Source organism: Cynoglossus semilaevis, chromosome 8, assembly GCF_000523025.1.
Source record: "Cynoglossus semilaevis isolate Cse_v1.0 chromosome 8, Cse_v1.0, whole genome shotgun sequence".
Classification (NCBI taxonomy): domain Eukaryota; kingdom Metazoa; phylum Chordata; class Actinopteri; order Pleuronectiformes; family Cynoglossidae; genus Cynoglossus; species Cynoglossus semilaevis.
The window spans coordinates 9,630,565-9,644,824 of record NC_024314.1 but is presented as its reverse complement, the minus strand read 5'-3'; the positions used below and the strand labels follow the sequence as shown (position 1 = coordinate 9,644,824).

General features: G+C 34.0%; 2 protein-coding genes across 3 annotated transcripts in view; both read right to left on the bottom strand.

Moving 5' to 3' along the window:
• Positions 1-5,393: 5,393 nt before the first annotated feature.
• nif3l1 (NIF3 NGG1 interacting factor 3-like 1 (S. cerevisiae)) lies at positions 5,394-9,685 on the bottom strand. 2 transcript variants are annotated; one of them, XM_008314606.3, is made up of 7 exons: positions 9,616-9,685; positions 7,728-8,290; positions 7,395-7,551; positions 6,562-6,685; positions 6,333-6,471; positions 5,743-5,826; positions 5,394-5,621 (listed from the first exon to the last, which is right to left on the bottom strand). In XM_008314606.3, the coding sequence occupies exons 2-7, from the start codon at positions 8,278-8,280 to the stop codon at positions 5,437-5,439; spliced, it is 1,242 nt and encodes a 413-aa protein (XP_008312828.1). In that variant the 5' UTR covers positions 8,281-8,290; positions 9,616-9,685; the 3' UTR covers positions 5,394-5,436. The 2 variants fall into 2 exon arrangements, with proteins under 2 accessions (XP_008312828.1, XP_016889999.1); XM_017034510.2 differs by lacking the exon at positions 9,616-9,685 and adding an exon at positions 8,617-9,380.
• Positions 9,686-9,701: 16 nt separating this feature from the next.
• cabp5a (calcium binding protein 5a) overlaps positions 9,702-14,260 on the bottom strand; it is a 7,192-nt gene continuing 2,633 nt past the window's right edge. Inside the window, exons 6-7 of the mRNA XM_008314662.3 lie at positions 13,266-13,554; positions 9,702-13,173 (exon numbers count right to left, since the gene is read on the bottom strand). Of these exons, the coding sequence (XP_008312884.2) occupies positions 13,148-13,173; positions 13,266-13,554 (315 nt within the window). The 3' untranslated portion in view covers positions 9,702-13,147. The remainder of the gene's footprint in view (positions 13,174-13,265; positions 13,555-14,260) is intronic.

The window sequence follows — 14,260 nt, the reverse complement described above, 5'->3', positions numbered from 1 at the left end:
GGGCGGGTCGCCAACAACCTCTGTGTCAGGGGTTTGGCCGTGGCGTCACACGTTGGATGGAACAGTGACGTGGGGCCACCTCCCTCACGCTCTTAGAAAAAAAAGAGAAAGAAAGAAAGATTTGGATTTTTTTTTAAAGAGCCGAAGGGAGAGGTAGGCGTAGTCTACATTAGGCAAACTAAGGCCCGGGGGCCGGATGCAGCCCGTTCAGCTTTTTAATCCGGCCGCCAAACTTTTCCAAATGATACAATTTATTTATATTGTTATTATACTTCTGCCATTTCCCTGCAATACCCGTATTTCCCCAGTAGATGGCGTAGAAAATGATAAAAGCGTTTTAGCGTTTTAGCCTTTATGCATGACTTTTACATGTCATTTATCTTAGTTCTATCAATCTGCTCTTGACCCGCCCCCCCCCTGTTCAAGTTTCGGGACCGATTGTGGCCCGCCACAGACACCTGGTCTACATTGAAAACTTGGAATACACAATGACAAACATTCACACACACACACAGAGAAAGAGTCCTCTCACCTCTGTAAAAGCAGTCTCCGATCCTCTGCGGTCCCAGAGTCAGACTAGGGTACATCTCTGTACTCAGCATTCTCTCACACAAATGTTTTTTTTTCCTTCTTACTTCTTCTCAAAATCCCTCATCCCTCTTCACCGCTCCCTTCTTCGACTTCACTACCGATGGTAGAGCGTCCAACTGCGGACTTCCTTGAAACAAACTAATCCCACTCTTCCTTCTTGGTTCTGTTTCGGACCCTTTTGCTATCCTGTGCTACAACAAATGTCTCCCCTGGTGGCTTGCGCTGTTATATAGGTGTGTGTGTGTGGACTTCACAGTCACGGCCAAATGTTTCCACGCTCCCGCCTCACCTCGACACCTTCTCCAACATGAACTATCAGAGACAATTCTGCCGCAAGACAGAGGAAGGCACTTCAGGAAACTACCATGGCCCTTACGTACCAGAATTATGGACATTGTTATTAATAATTATATTAATAGTAAATAAATAAAATAAATAAATAGAAAATTTATGATAATAATAATTTTTAAAAAAAAACAGTGCTGTTGACCTACAGGGTACTGGTGGAAATAGATAATAGATAATGTCCATATATACAGTATGTCTATGACATATGTATACATATTTATGGACATTGTTATTAATAATTATATTAATAGTAAATAAATAAAATAAATAAATAGAAAATTTATGATAATAATAATTTTTAAAAAAAAACAGTGCTGTTGACCTACAGGGTACTGGTGGAAATAGATAATAGATAATGTCCATATATACAGTATGTCTATGACATATGTATACATATTTATGGACATTGTTATTAATAATTATATTAATAGTAAATAAATAAAATAAATAAATAGAAAATTTATGATAATAATAATTTTTAAAAAAAAACAGTGCTGTTGACCTACAGGGTACTGGTGGAAATAGATAATAGATAATGTCCATATATACAGTATGTCTATGACATATGTATACATATTTATGGACATTGTTATTAATAATTATATTAATAGTAAATAAATAAAATAAATAAATAGAAAATTTATGATAATAATAATTTTTAAAAAAAAACAGTGCTGTTGACCTACAGGGTACTGGTGGAAATAGATAATAGATAATGTCCATATATACAGTATGTCTATGACATATGTATACATATTTATGGACATTGTTATTAATAATTATATTAATAGTAAATAAATAAAATAAATAAATAGAAAATTTATGATAATAATAATTTTTAAAAAAAAACAGTGCTGTTGACCTACAGGGTACTGGTGGAAATAGATAATAGATAATGTCCATATATACAGTATGTCTATGACATATGTATACATATTTATGGACATTGTTATTAATAATTATATTAATAGTAAATAAATAAAATAAATAAATAGAAAATTTATGATAATAATAATTTTTAAAAAAAAACAGTGCTGTTGACCTACAGGGTACTGGTGGAAATAGATAATAGATAATGTCCATATATACAGTATGTCTATGACATATGTATACATATTTATGGACATTGTTATTAATAATTATATTAATAGTAAATAAATAAAATAAATAAATAGAAAATTTATGATAATAATAATTTTTAAAAAAAAACAGTGCTGTTGACCTACAGGGTACTGGTGGAAATAGATAATAGATAATGTCCATATATACAGTATGTCTATGACATATGTATACATATTTATGGACATTGTTATTAATAATTATATTAATAGTAAATAAATAAAATAAATAAATAGAAAATTTATGATAATAATAATTTTTAAAAAAAAACAGTGCTGTTGACCTACAGGGTACTGGTGGAAATAGATAATAGATAATGTCCATATATACAGTATGTCTATGACATATGTATACATATTTATGGACATTGTTATTAATAATTATATTAATAGTAAATAAATAAAATAAATAAATAGAAAATTTATGATAATAATAATTTTTAAAAAAAAACAGTGCTGTTGACCTACAGGGTACTGGTGGAAATAGATAATAGATAATGTCCATATATACAGTATGTCTATGACATATGTATACATATTTATGGACATTGTTATTAATAATTATATTAATAGTAAATAAATAAAATAAATAAATAGAAAATTTATGATAATAATAATTTTTAAAAAAAAACAGTGCTGTTGACCTACAGGGTACTGGTGGAAATAGATAATAGATAATGTCCATATATACAGTATGTCTATGACATATGTATACATATTTATGGACATTGTTATTAATAATTATATTAATAGTAAATAAATAAAATAAATAAATAGAAAATTTATGATAATAATAATTTTTAAAAAAAAACAGTGCTGTTGACCTACAGGGTACTGGTGGAAATAGATAATAGATAATGTCCATATATACAGTATGTCTATGACATATGTATACATATTTATGGACATTGTTATTAATAATTATATTAATAGTAAATAAATAAAATAAATAAATAGAAAATTTATGATAATAATAATTTTTAAAAAAAAACAGTGCTGTTGACCTACAGGGTACTGGTGGAAATAGATAATAGATAATGTCCATATATACAGTATGTCTATGACATATGTATACATATTTATGGACATTGTTATTAATAATTATATTAATAGTAAATAAATAAAATAAATAAATAGAAAATTTATGATAATAATAATTTTTAAAAAAAAACAGTGCTGTTGACCTACAGGGTACTGGTGGAAATAGATAATAGATAATGTCCATATATACAGTATGTCTATGACATATGTATACATATTTATGGACATTGTTATTAATAATTATATTAATAGTAAATAAATAAAATAAATAAATAGAAAATTTATGATAATAATAATTTTTAAAAAAAAACAGTGCTGTTGACCTACAGGGTACTGGTGGAAATAGATAATAGATAATGTCCATATATACAGTATGTCTATGACATATGTATACATATTTATGGACATTGTTATTAATAATTATATTAATAGTAAATAAATAAAATAAATAAATAGAAAATTTATGATAATAATAATTTTTAAAAAAAAACAGTGCTGTTGACCTACAGGGTACTGGTGGAAATAGATAATAGATAATGTCCATATATACAGTATGTCTATGACATATGTATACATATTTATGGACATTGTTATTAATAATTATATTAATAGTAAATAAATAAAATAAATAAATAGAAAATTTATGATAATAATAATTTTTAAAAAAAAACAGTGCTGTTGACCTACAGGGTACTGGTGGAAATAGATAATAGATAATGTCCATATATACAGTATGTCTATGACATATGTATACATATTTATGGACATTGTTATTAATAATTATATTAATAGTAAATAAATAAAATAAATAAATAGAAAATTTATGATAATAATAATTTTTAAAAAAAAACAGTGCTGTTGACCTACAGGGTACTGGTGGAAATAGATAATAGATAATGTCCATATATACAGTATGTCTATGACATATGTATACATATTTATGGACATTGTTATTAATAATTATATTAATAGTAAATAAATAAAATAAATAAATAGAAAATTTATGATAATAATAATTTTTAAAAAAAAACAGTGCTGTTGACCTACAGGGTACTGGTGGAAATAGATAATAGATAATGTCCATATATACAGTATGTCTATGACATATGTATACATATTTATGGACATTGTTATTAATAATTATATTAATAGTAAATAAATAAAATAAATAAATAGAAAATTTATGATAATAATAATTTTTAAAAAAAAACAGTGCTGTTGACCTACAGGGTACTGGTGGAAATAGATAATAGATAATGTCCATATATACAGTATGTCTATGACATATGTATACATATTTATGGACATTGTTATTAATAATTATATTAATAGTAAATAAATAAAATAAATAAATAGAAAATTTATGATAATAATAATTTTTAAAAAAAAACAGTGCTGTTGACCTACAGGGTACTGGTGGAAATAGATAATAGATAATGTCCATATATACAGTATGTCTATGACATATGTATACATATTTATGGACATTGTTATTAATAATTATATTAATAGTAAATAAATAAAATAAATAAATAGAAAATTTATGATAATAATAATTTTTAAAAAAAAACAGTGCTGTTGACCTACAGGGTACTGGTGGAAATAGATAATAGATAATGTCCATATATACAGTATGTCTATGACATATGTATACATATTTATGGACATTGTTATTAATAATTATATTAATAGTAAATAAATAAAATAAATAAATAGAAAATTTATGATAATAATAATTTTTAAAAAAAAACAGTGCTGTTGACCTACAGGATACTGGTGGAAATTGGACTACTGTGGGTCAAAGACAAAAAAGAAGGGAGGACATGCAGATAGTTGGAGTCAAGGAGCAGGGAGAGATGGAAATCAATGATTCGCTGTGGCAACCCCTGAAAAAAAAAGGGACAAAGCCGAAAGAAAAAGAAGAAAAGATTTATGGACATGGTTATTGTCACATACAGTGAATTAAAAGCAAAATATAAATAGAATTATACACGATAAAGACATAAAGACATGAGCCAGAGATCTCACAGGGAAGTTTCCCGAAGCCTCTTGATTCTCGCTCAAAAATGAATATCAGTAAACGCACGTCAGATGGTTCTTTTTCCCCTCAATCTCCAGTTGTCCTCTATACATATACAATGTGAGGTTGTCTAAAAATGATTGGTCGTTGCATTTGATTTAAAACTGTACCATCCAATAAGACACCAAAATAAAAGCACAGAGTCAAGCTAATATTAGACAGTTTATTTATCAATCCCATCGTGAGATCAATTATATTAAGGTTTCTTTTTAGGCTTAATTTCCTTTTTTTTCTTTTTTTTTATTACTGTCATGGCACTCAGACCACCTCCAGTGGGTCTCTGTCAGATTTAGACAGAACCACAGCGACTGAGTCGGGAAGACGCAGGAGCAGCCTCTCCCTGAACACAGCCAGAAAACCTCGTTCGCTGTTGCTGTGCTCACTGAGGATCACACTGGTGCCCTTCTCTACGGCGTCCAGGACCTCATGGTGGGACATCTCACCTAGAACAAAGGATACTAGGGATCACTAAAACAACTGGCTTAGACTCATTCGGCATTAACAGCAGTCACACCCAGTGGGTGTGGTCAAAAAGTGGGGGCGAGGGTCGGCCGGAACGTGTACCTGTGATGTAGAGGTCTGCTTTGACCCCACACAGAACTGATGCTCCCGATCCGGCACATACAGCTACAGTACGCACAGAGGAATCTGAAATATTTCACAACAAAGAGAACAGTTGATTCAGAACGTACTGACTTGAAGATGAGACACTTTTATTTCTTAATCAAACAGACTGAGGATTGGTATAAAAAAACGGCAAGATTTAGAACAGATTAAAATTGTAATAAAGTGATCTGAGCTTCCAATAAAACAACAGTGACACTCGTCTGTGTCGGTTCTCAGTCATAAAGGTCATCTTATCCAAAAAAAAGTTACATGGAGGGCAACTGGACGGAGTAGGTTTCTTGAAGACGTTTCACCTCTCATCCAGGAGCCTTCTTCAATTCTGTTCAGTTCAGAACTGAAGAAGCCTCTTGAAAAAGAGGAGAAACGAGAAACCTACTCCGCCGTCGATGTAACTGTATTTTTGAACAGTGACACTGATTTTCCTTGCGTTTTGCCATATGGCCATCGCTCTCAGGCTCTACCGTGATTGAAATTTCTCCGACCATTATCCTCGTAGACCTTTACATTATTTTTTACTGGTTTCTTACCTAGTGTTCTCCCAAATCCCAAAGCCAAGCGAAGGTGATTCAATCCCAGGTGAGACTTCATTTTCTCAATGGCTTTCGCCACAGATACAGGCTGGTCCAAAACGCCGAGTCGGCCTTGGCCATGGCCCAGCAGTGGCGGCTGCGGGGAGAAATGTGTTGGTTTGATAATGTGGATAGATAAAAGAATGAAAAAACTTTTTTTTTTGTCAAAGTGTGGATCTTACTGCACCTGCTCTAACTTTAGGATGTTGAGGGACTGGCTGGGAGCAGTGTGTTGCAACAGAGTCTGAACGCTGGGAGTCAACGCCGAGTCACTACAGGTTACACTCACAAGGATCCCACTGTCGTCCACACTGTTTAAAAAGTAAACATACCGACACTGCTATTGTTTTATTGTTTTAGGCATTTATACTCCTGTCAATCTAGGAGTATCTTAGTTTAAGTATATTTTTCATTGTTTCCACCTGTGGATCAATAAAGTACATCTGTCTACTATAATACAATTTTTACGTACCGTAATTTAATTAGCCCCAGAGCTAACGTTAGCTCTGGGGCTAACCAGCCGTGTTCGCATTTATTTAATTGAAAGTGAAAAAAAAAAAATCTTTCAGTGTGAATATCCCAAGTTAGGGAAGTGCGGCCAATACATGTACAATTTTTTTTATTTTTAAAATTAGTGGGTGCACTAATTATTATTTATTTATTTTATTTAATTATTTATTATAATTTAATTATTATAATTTAATTATTTATTTAATAATTTATTATTTATTTAATTATTATTATAATTATAATTATTTAGGTGCACTCAATAGTCCGGAAATGACGGTACTGTTGTGTAATATATTCAACATAAACCTTGTATGATCGACGTACTAATAGTAATATGTTTTCCTCAAGGTCCTCAATTTAACTCAATCCTATTTAGATGAAATAGGAAGATAGGACACTACAGGCACTTCTGACCATTTTCTAGGGCAGAAAGCAGAAAGCCAAAGTTTGACCAATCGTCCATGGTCCATTACTGAGCAAATATATACTGGACATTTATTAGAGCAAGACCTGTTTGTCAAAGGCTTCAGCGTTTCTCCTCCAGCACGTGCCCTCAGTTCTTCCACCACCGTGCTAAGTTCCGCTGTGCTTCTGACCATGAACTCCAGCTTATAACTGAGGGGGGCTCCACTGAGGGCTTGACTCAGCACAGACACCTGGCCACTACCTGGGAAGGACAAACAGATAACAGAAAACGTTAAAAGAACTGGGTCAGAAAAAAAAGTCCAATAGGTCAGTGTCACGGGTCACATGTTATCTTGTACATTCGTTAAATACACATGGTACAAGCGCCACATGTAAAGTGTATGTAACAGTTTCCCCTTCAGAAGGACCATGTCTTACCCAGTCCCTCCAGCAGCCAGTCATTCAGCCCCCCTTTAACACTGTCCCATGAAGTGTGAGGTGAGAAAATCGCTATGCCGGCCTCCACTGCCCGTAACGCCAACCGTTGCTTCCAGTCTTTCTGAATTAGACGCTTGACTGGCCGAAACAAAGGCGGGTGATAGGAGATTATGAGGTCGCAGTTCGCAGCCTCTGCTTCGTCCATAACGGCCTGTGTGAGGTCATTGGTTAACAGTATGGTCTTAATGGGCCGGGATTTGCAGGGCTCAACCAACAGGCCAACATTGTCCCACGACTCTGCAAGCGACAGGGGGGCAAGCTGCTCCAGTATCTGCACCACCTCTTTGAGCTCCATCGGGCCACGGTCGGTGATATAACACAAGGGAAAGACTGAGGGCTGATTGAAGGAAAATGGGGTTTTCTTGTTTGTTACCAGAATGTGATTGTGAAGAGGTGAAGGCACAGATAGCAGGGTGGATATAAGTGCAGAGGGACGTTTTATGCAGCTGTGGAATAAAAATGTCCTGGTGAGCTTTTTACACGCTGACAACATCAGTGCCGACCTGTGTCAATGAGAGAAAACAATAGTGAAATTTAACCAGTAACCAACCGCAATGGGCAATATTAGCAAACTGCCATTAAAATGTCAATGCACACATCAACTTACATCAACAAATAATTATTATATAGGTTTTCCCTCTAATTAAAATTCTAACCATATTGTTATTCTAAATAACGGCTTGTCTTAAAAGGCCACTTAAATTAGATTCTTAGGGGGCGATTCTAATTAAAGCAGAAAATTGTTCTGTTAACAATATTTGTTAACAGAAGTTTGAAAATACAGCATTTGAAATGTTAGGTAACCCAGGCAAGAAAATGCTAAACTTACTTCTTTTTCAGTAATTCTAAGAGTTCTTTAAAGGCGGGTTTCCTTTTTGTGTAGAATAAGCTTTTTATTTTATTTTTTAAGGCTAAATGCTAGATGTTATCATCAAGTTTCAGTAAAGGTCTTCAGGAACAAGATGGCTACCACTGCGTAACGATGACCAAAGGTAGTCACGAAACTTGTTTTCCCTTTACGTTTACACTTTAATATTCATGTCAACCGGGTGATTTTACACACTTTTAAATTTGACAAACAACATTTTTTTTATAGAACTTTAGTTGCACGCTATTCTTCCATTTACAAGTGAACCTTTACATCTAAATTCAACTACATAATTTGGGGAAAGGTAAAGTCCGTAGGACAACACCTAATCCAACAACCGAATGATGTATATTTCAATGTTTAATGCAATCTAATCCTCTATCTGCCTATTTTAGACTGCTGGAGAAAACAGCTAAAAATCTTTGCATACTTTTCGTGTGATTATTAACATAAATTCGATTTTGTGCATCATTCAGATACACATGCAGCTCAGGTCAAAGCTAACCAGTTATTTCGGCAATCGATCCTTGGTCATACTTTGCATATGTGACAAATATTAAGGTTACTTAAGTCTCGGGTTTCCATTCGGATATACAATGACATAAAGCCAACAGTTTTATTAACAAGAACGACCTATTTCAATTTACACAGTACTTATATTCCATTGCGGAGTAATGCAAGTGCAATAGCAGATTCTACCGAGAAGAATACGGCGATTTAACACAGTGAAGGAACGACCTATTTCAATTTACACAGTACAGTGCGAAGTAATGCAAGTGCATTAGCAGATTCTACCGAGAAGCATACGGCGATTTAACATAGTGAATTTGTAAATGTACATTATGATTGTTATTATCTTATGTCAGCGAGGACGTTATTTTTGCGCATTTGCTTATTTAACAACGCCAATAAACACGAAAACGTGCCGGCGAAAAGGGAAGACAGACATGATGCACTTACGAGAGGACAACATCCGTTTCCGGTTTCCTCTCCGAAATCTGGCCGTCTAAAAAAAAGTCAGTAAAAAGTAACAGGGAAAAAAAAAATCGTGAATAAGTTACATTTCTATAAATATTAAACAAAAGAAAAAATACATTATATCGATTTTTTAAATTAATTAATTAATGTATAATTCAACCACAAGTACAATATTATAATTTAATCAGGTAATTTTATCAGAGGAGGAATTAGGAGAATTTAAAAATATGTTCAATAAATACATAATTTATATATTTCTGTATGGTTTAACTAAGGCAGTTTGGCTTTATGAACCAAATGAAACCAGCTAACTGCGCATATGTAACATAATATATAATATAACTTAACAGACAAATGAAAACAGGAAAAGCCAAGAGCCAGTCTTTTGTATAGCTCTTAGGTTGACCTCAGGCCTGGAGCTCAATTGGATATTACTTCCATGAAGGATTAGCAGGACTTCTGAAAAAAAAAAAAAAAAAACAGGAACCAATGAACCAAAGACCAGGCAAGATCACAGTTCATGTTGGGAGATAATTGCAGAAGGTCAGTTTTGGAGTTCATGACAGCAGGAAGCTGGCCTTATTTCAGAATGGAGTCAAAGAGAGAGAGAGAGAGATTATGGTGGATTAATACAATAACTTCAATGCTGGATGTCAGAGGGATCAGCAGGGGATCAGGGAAAGGACAGGCCAGAGTGCATTACATCATTTGTTTTTTTCTTTTAGTCTTATCGATTCTGGTTTTGTAATACAGTTTACACATTATAAAACCGCACTTAGAAAAGCAATAACCAAGGCCTTTCCAGTGAAAATGTTTTCTCATTTGCTTAAATATACAATGTCAAATTTAAAACCACTTTTACGAACCACTTAAAAAAGTGTGTTAACAGATGTTTTGTTAACAGGAGACGAATGTAAAGATTTTGCAAAGAGTATAAAAAAAAATGTGCAGGACAAACAGATACCCGATAATGGCACTGCAAAAAAAATTCAAAACCAAGATCCACACAGTGCCACCAACAGGCTGGCTGTGAGTGAGCATGCTGTAACAGGTAGATTTTTTTTAAGCGTCTTTATGTTATGTAATGACAGGGCTACTGATCTCAAGCCCATAAACAGAATTGGTTTGGTTTTCATGGGAAATGGCAGTGAACATACTAAGCCAGGCATGGGCAAACTAAGGCCTGGGGGCCGAATGCAGCCCATTCAGCTTTTTAATCCGGCCCGGCAAACTTATATAAATCTAAAATTATATGTACATATAATGTATTTATATTATCATTGTACTTCTGCCTTTTCCCTCCAATACATTTTCCCAATAGACTGCGTAGAAAATGATAAAAGTATTTTAACATTTTACCCTTTATGCATGACTTTTACATGTCGGCTCCTGACCCGGCCCCACTGTTCAATTTTAGGACAATTGTGCCCCGCCAGTCATAAAGTTTGCCCACACCTGCACTAAGCTCAGGTTGATTAGTTGCTGCAGCATACCTGGCAGCTGGGCAGTACAAGAGCTATGGACATTGGGGCTGATGCCCTCAGGGACTGCAGTCATGCCCTGATTAAGCCTTTCCAGCTGCTTTTAACTTGGCCAGCTGTCACAATTATGAAGGGAGGGGTTGTTAATCCCGAGGAAACAACTGGGGGATTGCCAGCAGCGTTTAAGGGGTGGGACCGCAGTACTAGTGTGGTAAGTCTCTGCCGAGGTTCCACATCTGAAAAAGAAAATATGTTTCACTAATTGGCCCTATCTATCCGTCTGCTGATGGCAAACCACTACATATGGAATTATTATATTAGCACTTCCTTCCCATCTGTCATTGTGTTGAACGTTTTACAGCCATATATAAGGTTCCGAGTTGTATATATATATGTATAATGGTTTTAAAACTGTGTATGAATCAAAGTCAAAATTTTAAAAAAAATCTCAACTGAGCTAAATTACCATAAGAAAAAATGGTTTTGTGATATAATATGATTCATTTCTGACAATATGACTGTATGTGCGCAGTGCTTTTAAGTAACACCTTTTTTTGTTGTTGTTGCTTAGTGTAAAAAAAAGGCACATACACTGGGAGCAGTCGAAGCAGAGCCAGATATAGTCATATTATTTAATTTAATTTAAAAAATAGACAAATATACAAACATAGGCAAAGGAAGAGTCAGTAGTCCAAAGAGGATCTGTACCCAGTAGATTATTTATAGATTATTCCAAAGAAAAGTAAAAGTAGCCCAAGCCCAAAACATGAGTGAGGTTTTAGTCCAGGAACAGAAGTAGGTTGGTCAACACAGATCGAAAACTCAGAGGAAACAAATAAAAAAAAAAAAAAAGAAAAGAAGGATGCTGGAGGACAAAGTGACCAGATGCTACAGTATATTAGTATTTATTATTATTTATTTAAATGAATAAGCATGGAACATGTGAAAAAAAAAACATTCTTGTTCTGTTGTCTGTGTAGGTTCTCAGTCATCCGGGTCATTTAATCCGAAAAATAGTTACGTCGAAAGCAACTGGCAACTGCCAAACTTCCAATTTTATATCTACAAATACTCATAAAATGTGTCTCTAGTGGAGGAATTCTTCTAGCTGAAAACTCTATATAATGATGAAAAGAAAAGTAATTTAACATGATATAACTGCAGATGTTAAATAAACAGTTTTTTTTCCCCCATACTTACAACTACTATAAATAAACGTCTTCTGTGTCAAACTATCAGGAAACAGGAAATACTATCGAAAGCTTTTATCAAAAGCTTAGTCGCGACTTATTCATTAGTTGTAATTACTCCTAAATTTTTAAAGTGAAATAGGAGACGTATTTTGCGTGTTTGTTTTTTTTTTTTTTTGGAGGTTATCACAAAGGAGCATCAGGTTTTACAGTTACATTTACTGAGCACGGCCTACCGTCGTATTGTTCTTAAGCCCCTATAATGTTTCAAATGCAGGCGGACTGTAAAGATGACATTTCTGATGGCTCCAAAAACTCAAAAGTTTATTAATACCTTGTTAGATTCTCACTTTGTTCTCTGCCTACACAAACAAAGTCAGAAAACAACATCAAAAAATCAATGATCCAAATCGCTACAGAATATTCAAGCAAATAATATTCCTTCGATACCAGTCGTTACTATTTATTCACAGTAAAAAAAAAGAAGGTCTCAGTAAATGAAAAATATTAAATGGTTAATTCCCTCTGAGATATGTCATGTCTTTTCATTTCAGCTATACACATACAGTAATTGTGAAGTAAACGTAATGACTACGGCTTTCAAACCATTAAAGTGTTTGATCTGATTCATCACAGGGTAGTTGTGGGTTTTTCACAATTAATAAGGATTAATTGTGTCTTTCGAGTTCCTTTTTAATGTGAATCTTTTTTTTTACAGGCTAACAACTAAATGACCAAAATGTATGCGCTACAACGTAGCGCATACACGGCTAATACTTCAAATCCTGCCAGTATATCGGGGCTATATGATGGTGGGGTACGTCCAGGGCACTTCATCATTCACTAACGGGACATCATTCCCACGAACTCTGCATGGAAGACAAAAGGGTTCGATGAGTTGATAACGCACCAATGTGTCGTATTAGCTGACGAAGGTCCGTGTTTCCAACACTGTTCTTACCTTCAAAATCCACTGTGCCATCTCCGTTGTCATCGGCTTCCTTCACGATAGAGTCTATCTCCCGAGGAGTCATGTGGTCGCCCATCAGCTTTATCATAGTCAACCGCAGCTCTTCTGTCGTGATCTTACCATCTCCATCCATGTCAAACTTCACAAGGAGAGAAGAGAACGGGGCTGTTAAAGGATAGTCTTTTTTTTGGCTCGCATGAAACAGAGAATGCGATTGACTAGATGCAACAAGGCAGTGGTACTCAATGACCAGGCTAGAATGTAGCTCTATGACACAATACTACTGTATTTTCTGGACTATAAGTCGCTCCGGAGTATAAGTCGCACCAGTCAAAAAATGCGTAATGAAGAGAAAAAAAAAAACATATAGTCGCAAGAAAAAGGGTGAATTATAGTCCGGAAAATGCAGTCTACCATAATTATATGGCTATTTTAGTCCTAGAGATTTAATCTACAAATAGAATGACATCTATATTTTGTATTTTTTTCATTTTTATTTTATTTTAATTGCTTATGATCTATGGGTTCTTCCTTCGTGATCTACTGATAGATCACAATCTACTTATTGGGCACACCTGAGTTATATCTATGTACTGACCTCCCAATATATGCCTGGAAGAAAAGACAAGTCAAGTCAGAAGTGTCTACAGGTTCTCACAGACTTCCATTCACACAACTCTTTGAAATACCTAAATTTCGGAAGTGTGTTTTAGACCAGGCATGGGCAATCTTTCAGATTTTTAATCTGGTCCGCCAAACTTTTCCAGATGATATAATTTATTGATATTATCATTATACTTCTGCCTTTTCCCTGCATTAACCACATTTTCCCATTAGATGGCGTAGAAAGTGATAAAAGCCCTTTTAGCATTTTAGCCTTTATGCATGACTTTTAGATGTCATTTATCTTTGTTCACAAAAAAAAAAACGCTTTTTGCCCACGTGTGTTTTTTCGACTCCCCCCCTTAAAGGCGCCTTTGGGCTCC

Excerpts from the sequence above, each read along its gene's own strand:
- nif3l1 (XM_008314606.3), bottom strand. The coding sequence starts at position 8,280 with ATGTTGTCAGCGTGTAAAAAGCTCACCAGGACATTTTTATTCCACAGC. Across the intron at positions 7,552-7,727 it reads CTGGCTGCTGGAGGGACTGG|GTAGTGGCCAGGTGTCTGTG; the intron begins GTAAGACATGGT and ends TGTCCTTCCCAG. Across the intron at positions 6,686-7,394 it reads CTGAAGCCTTTGACAAACAG|TGTGGACGACAGTGGGATCC; the intron begins GTCTTGCTCTAA and ends CTTTTTAAACAG.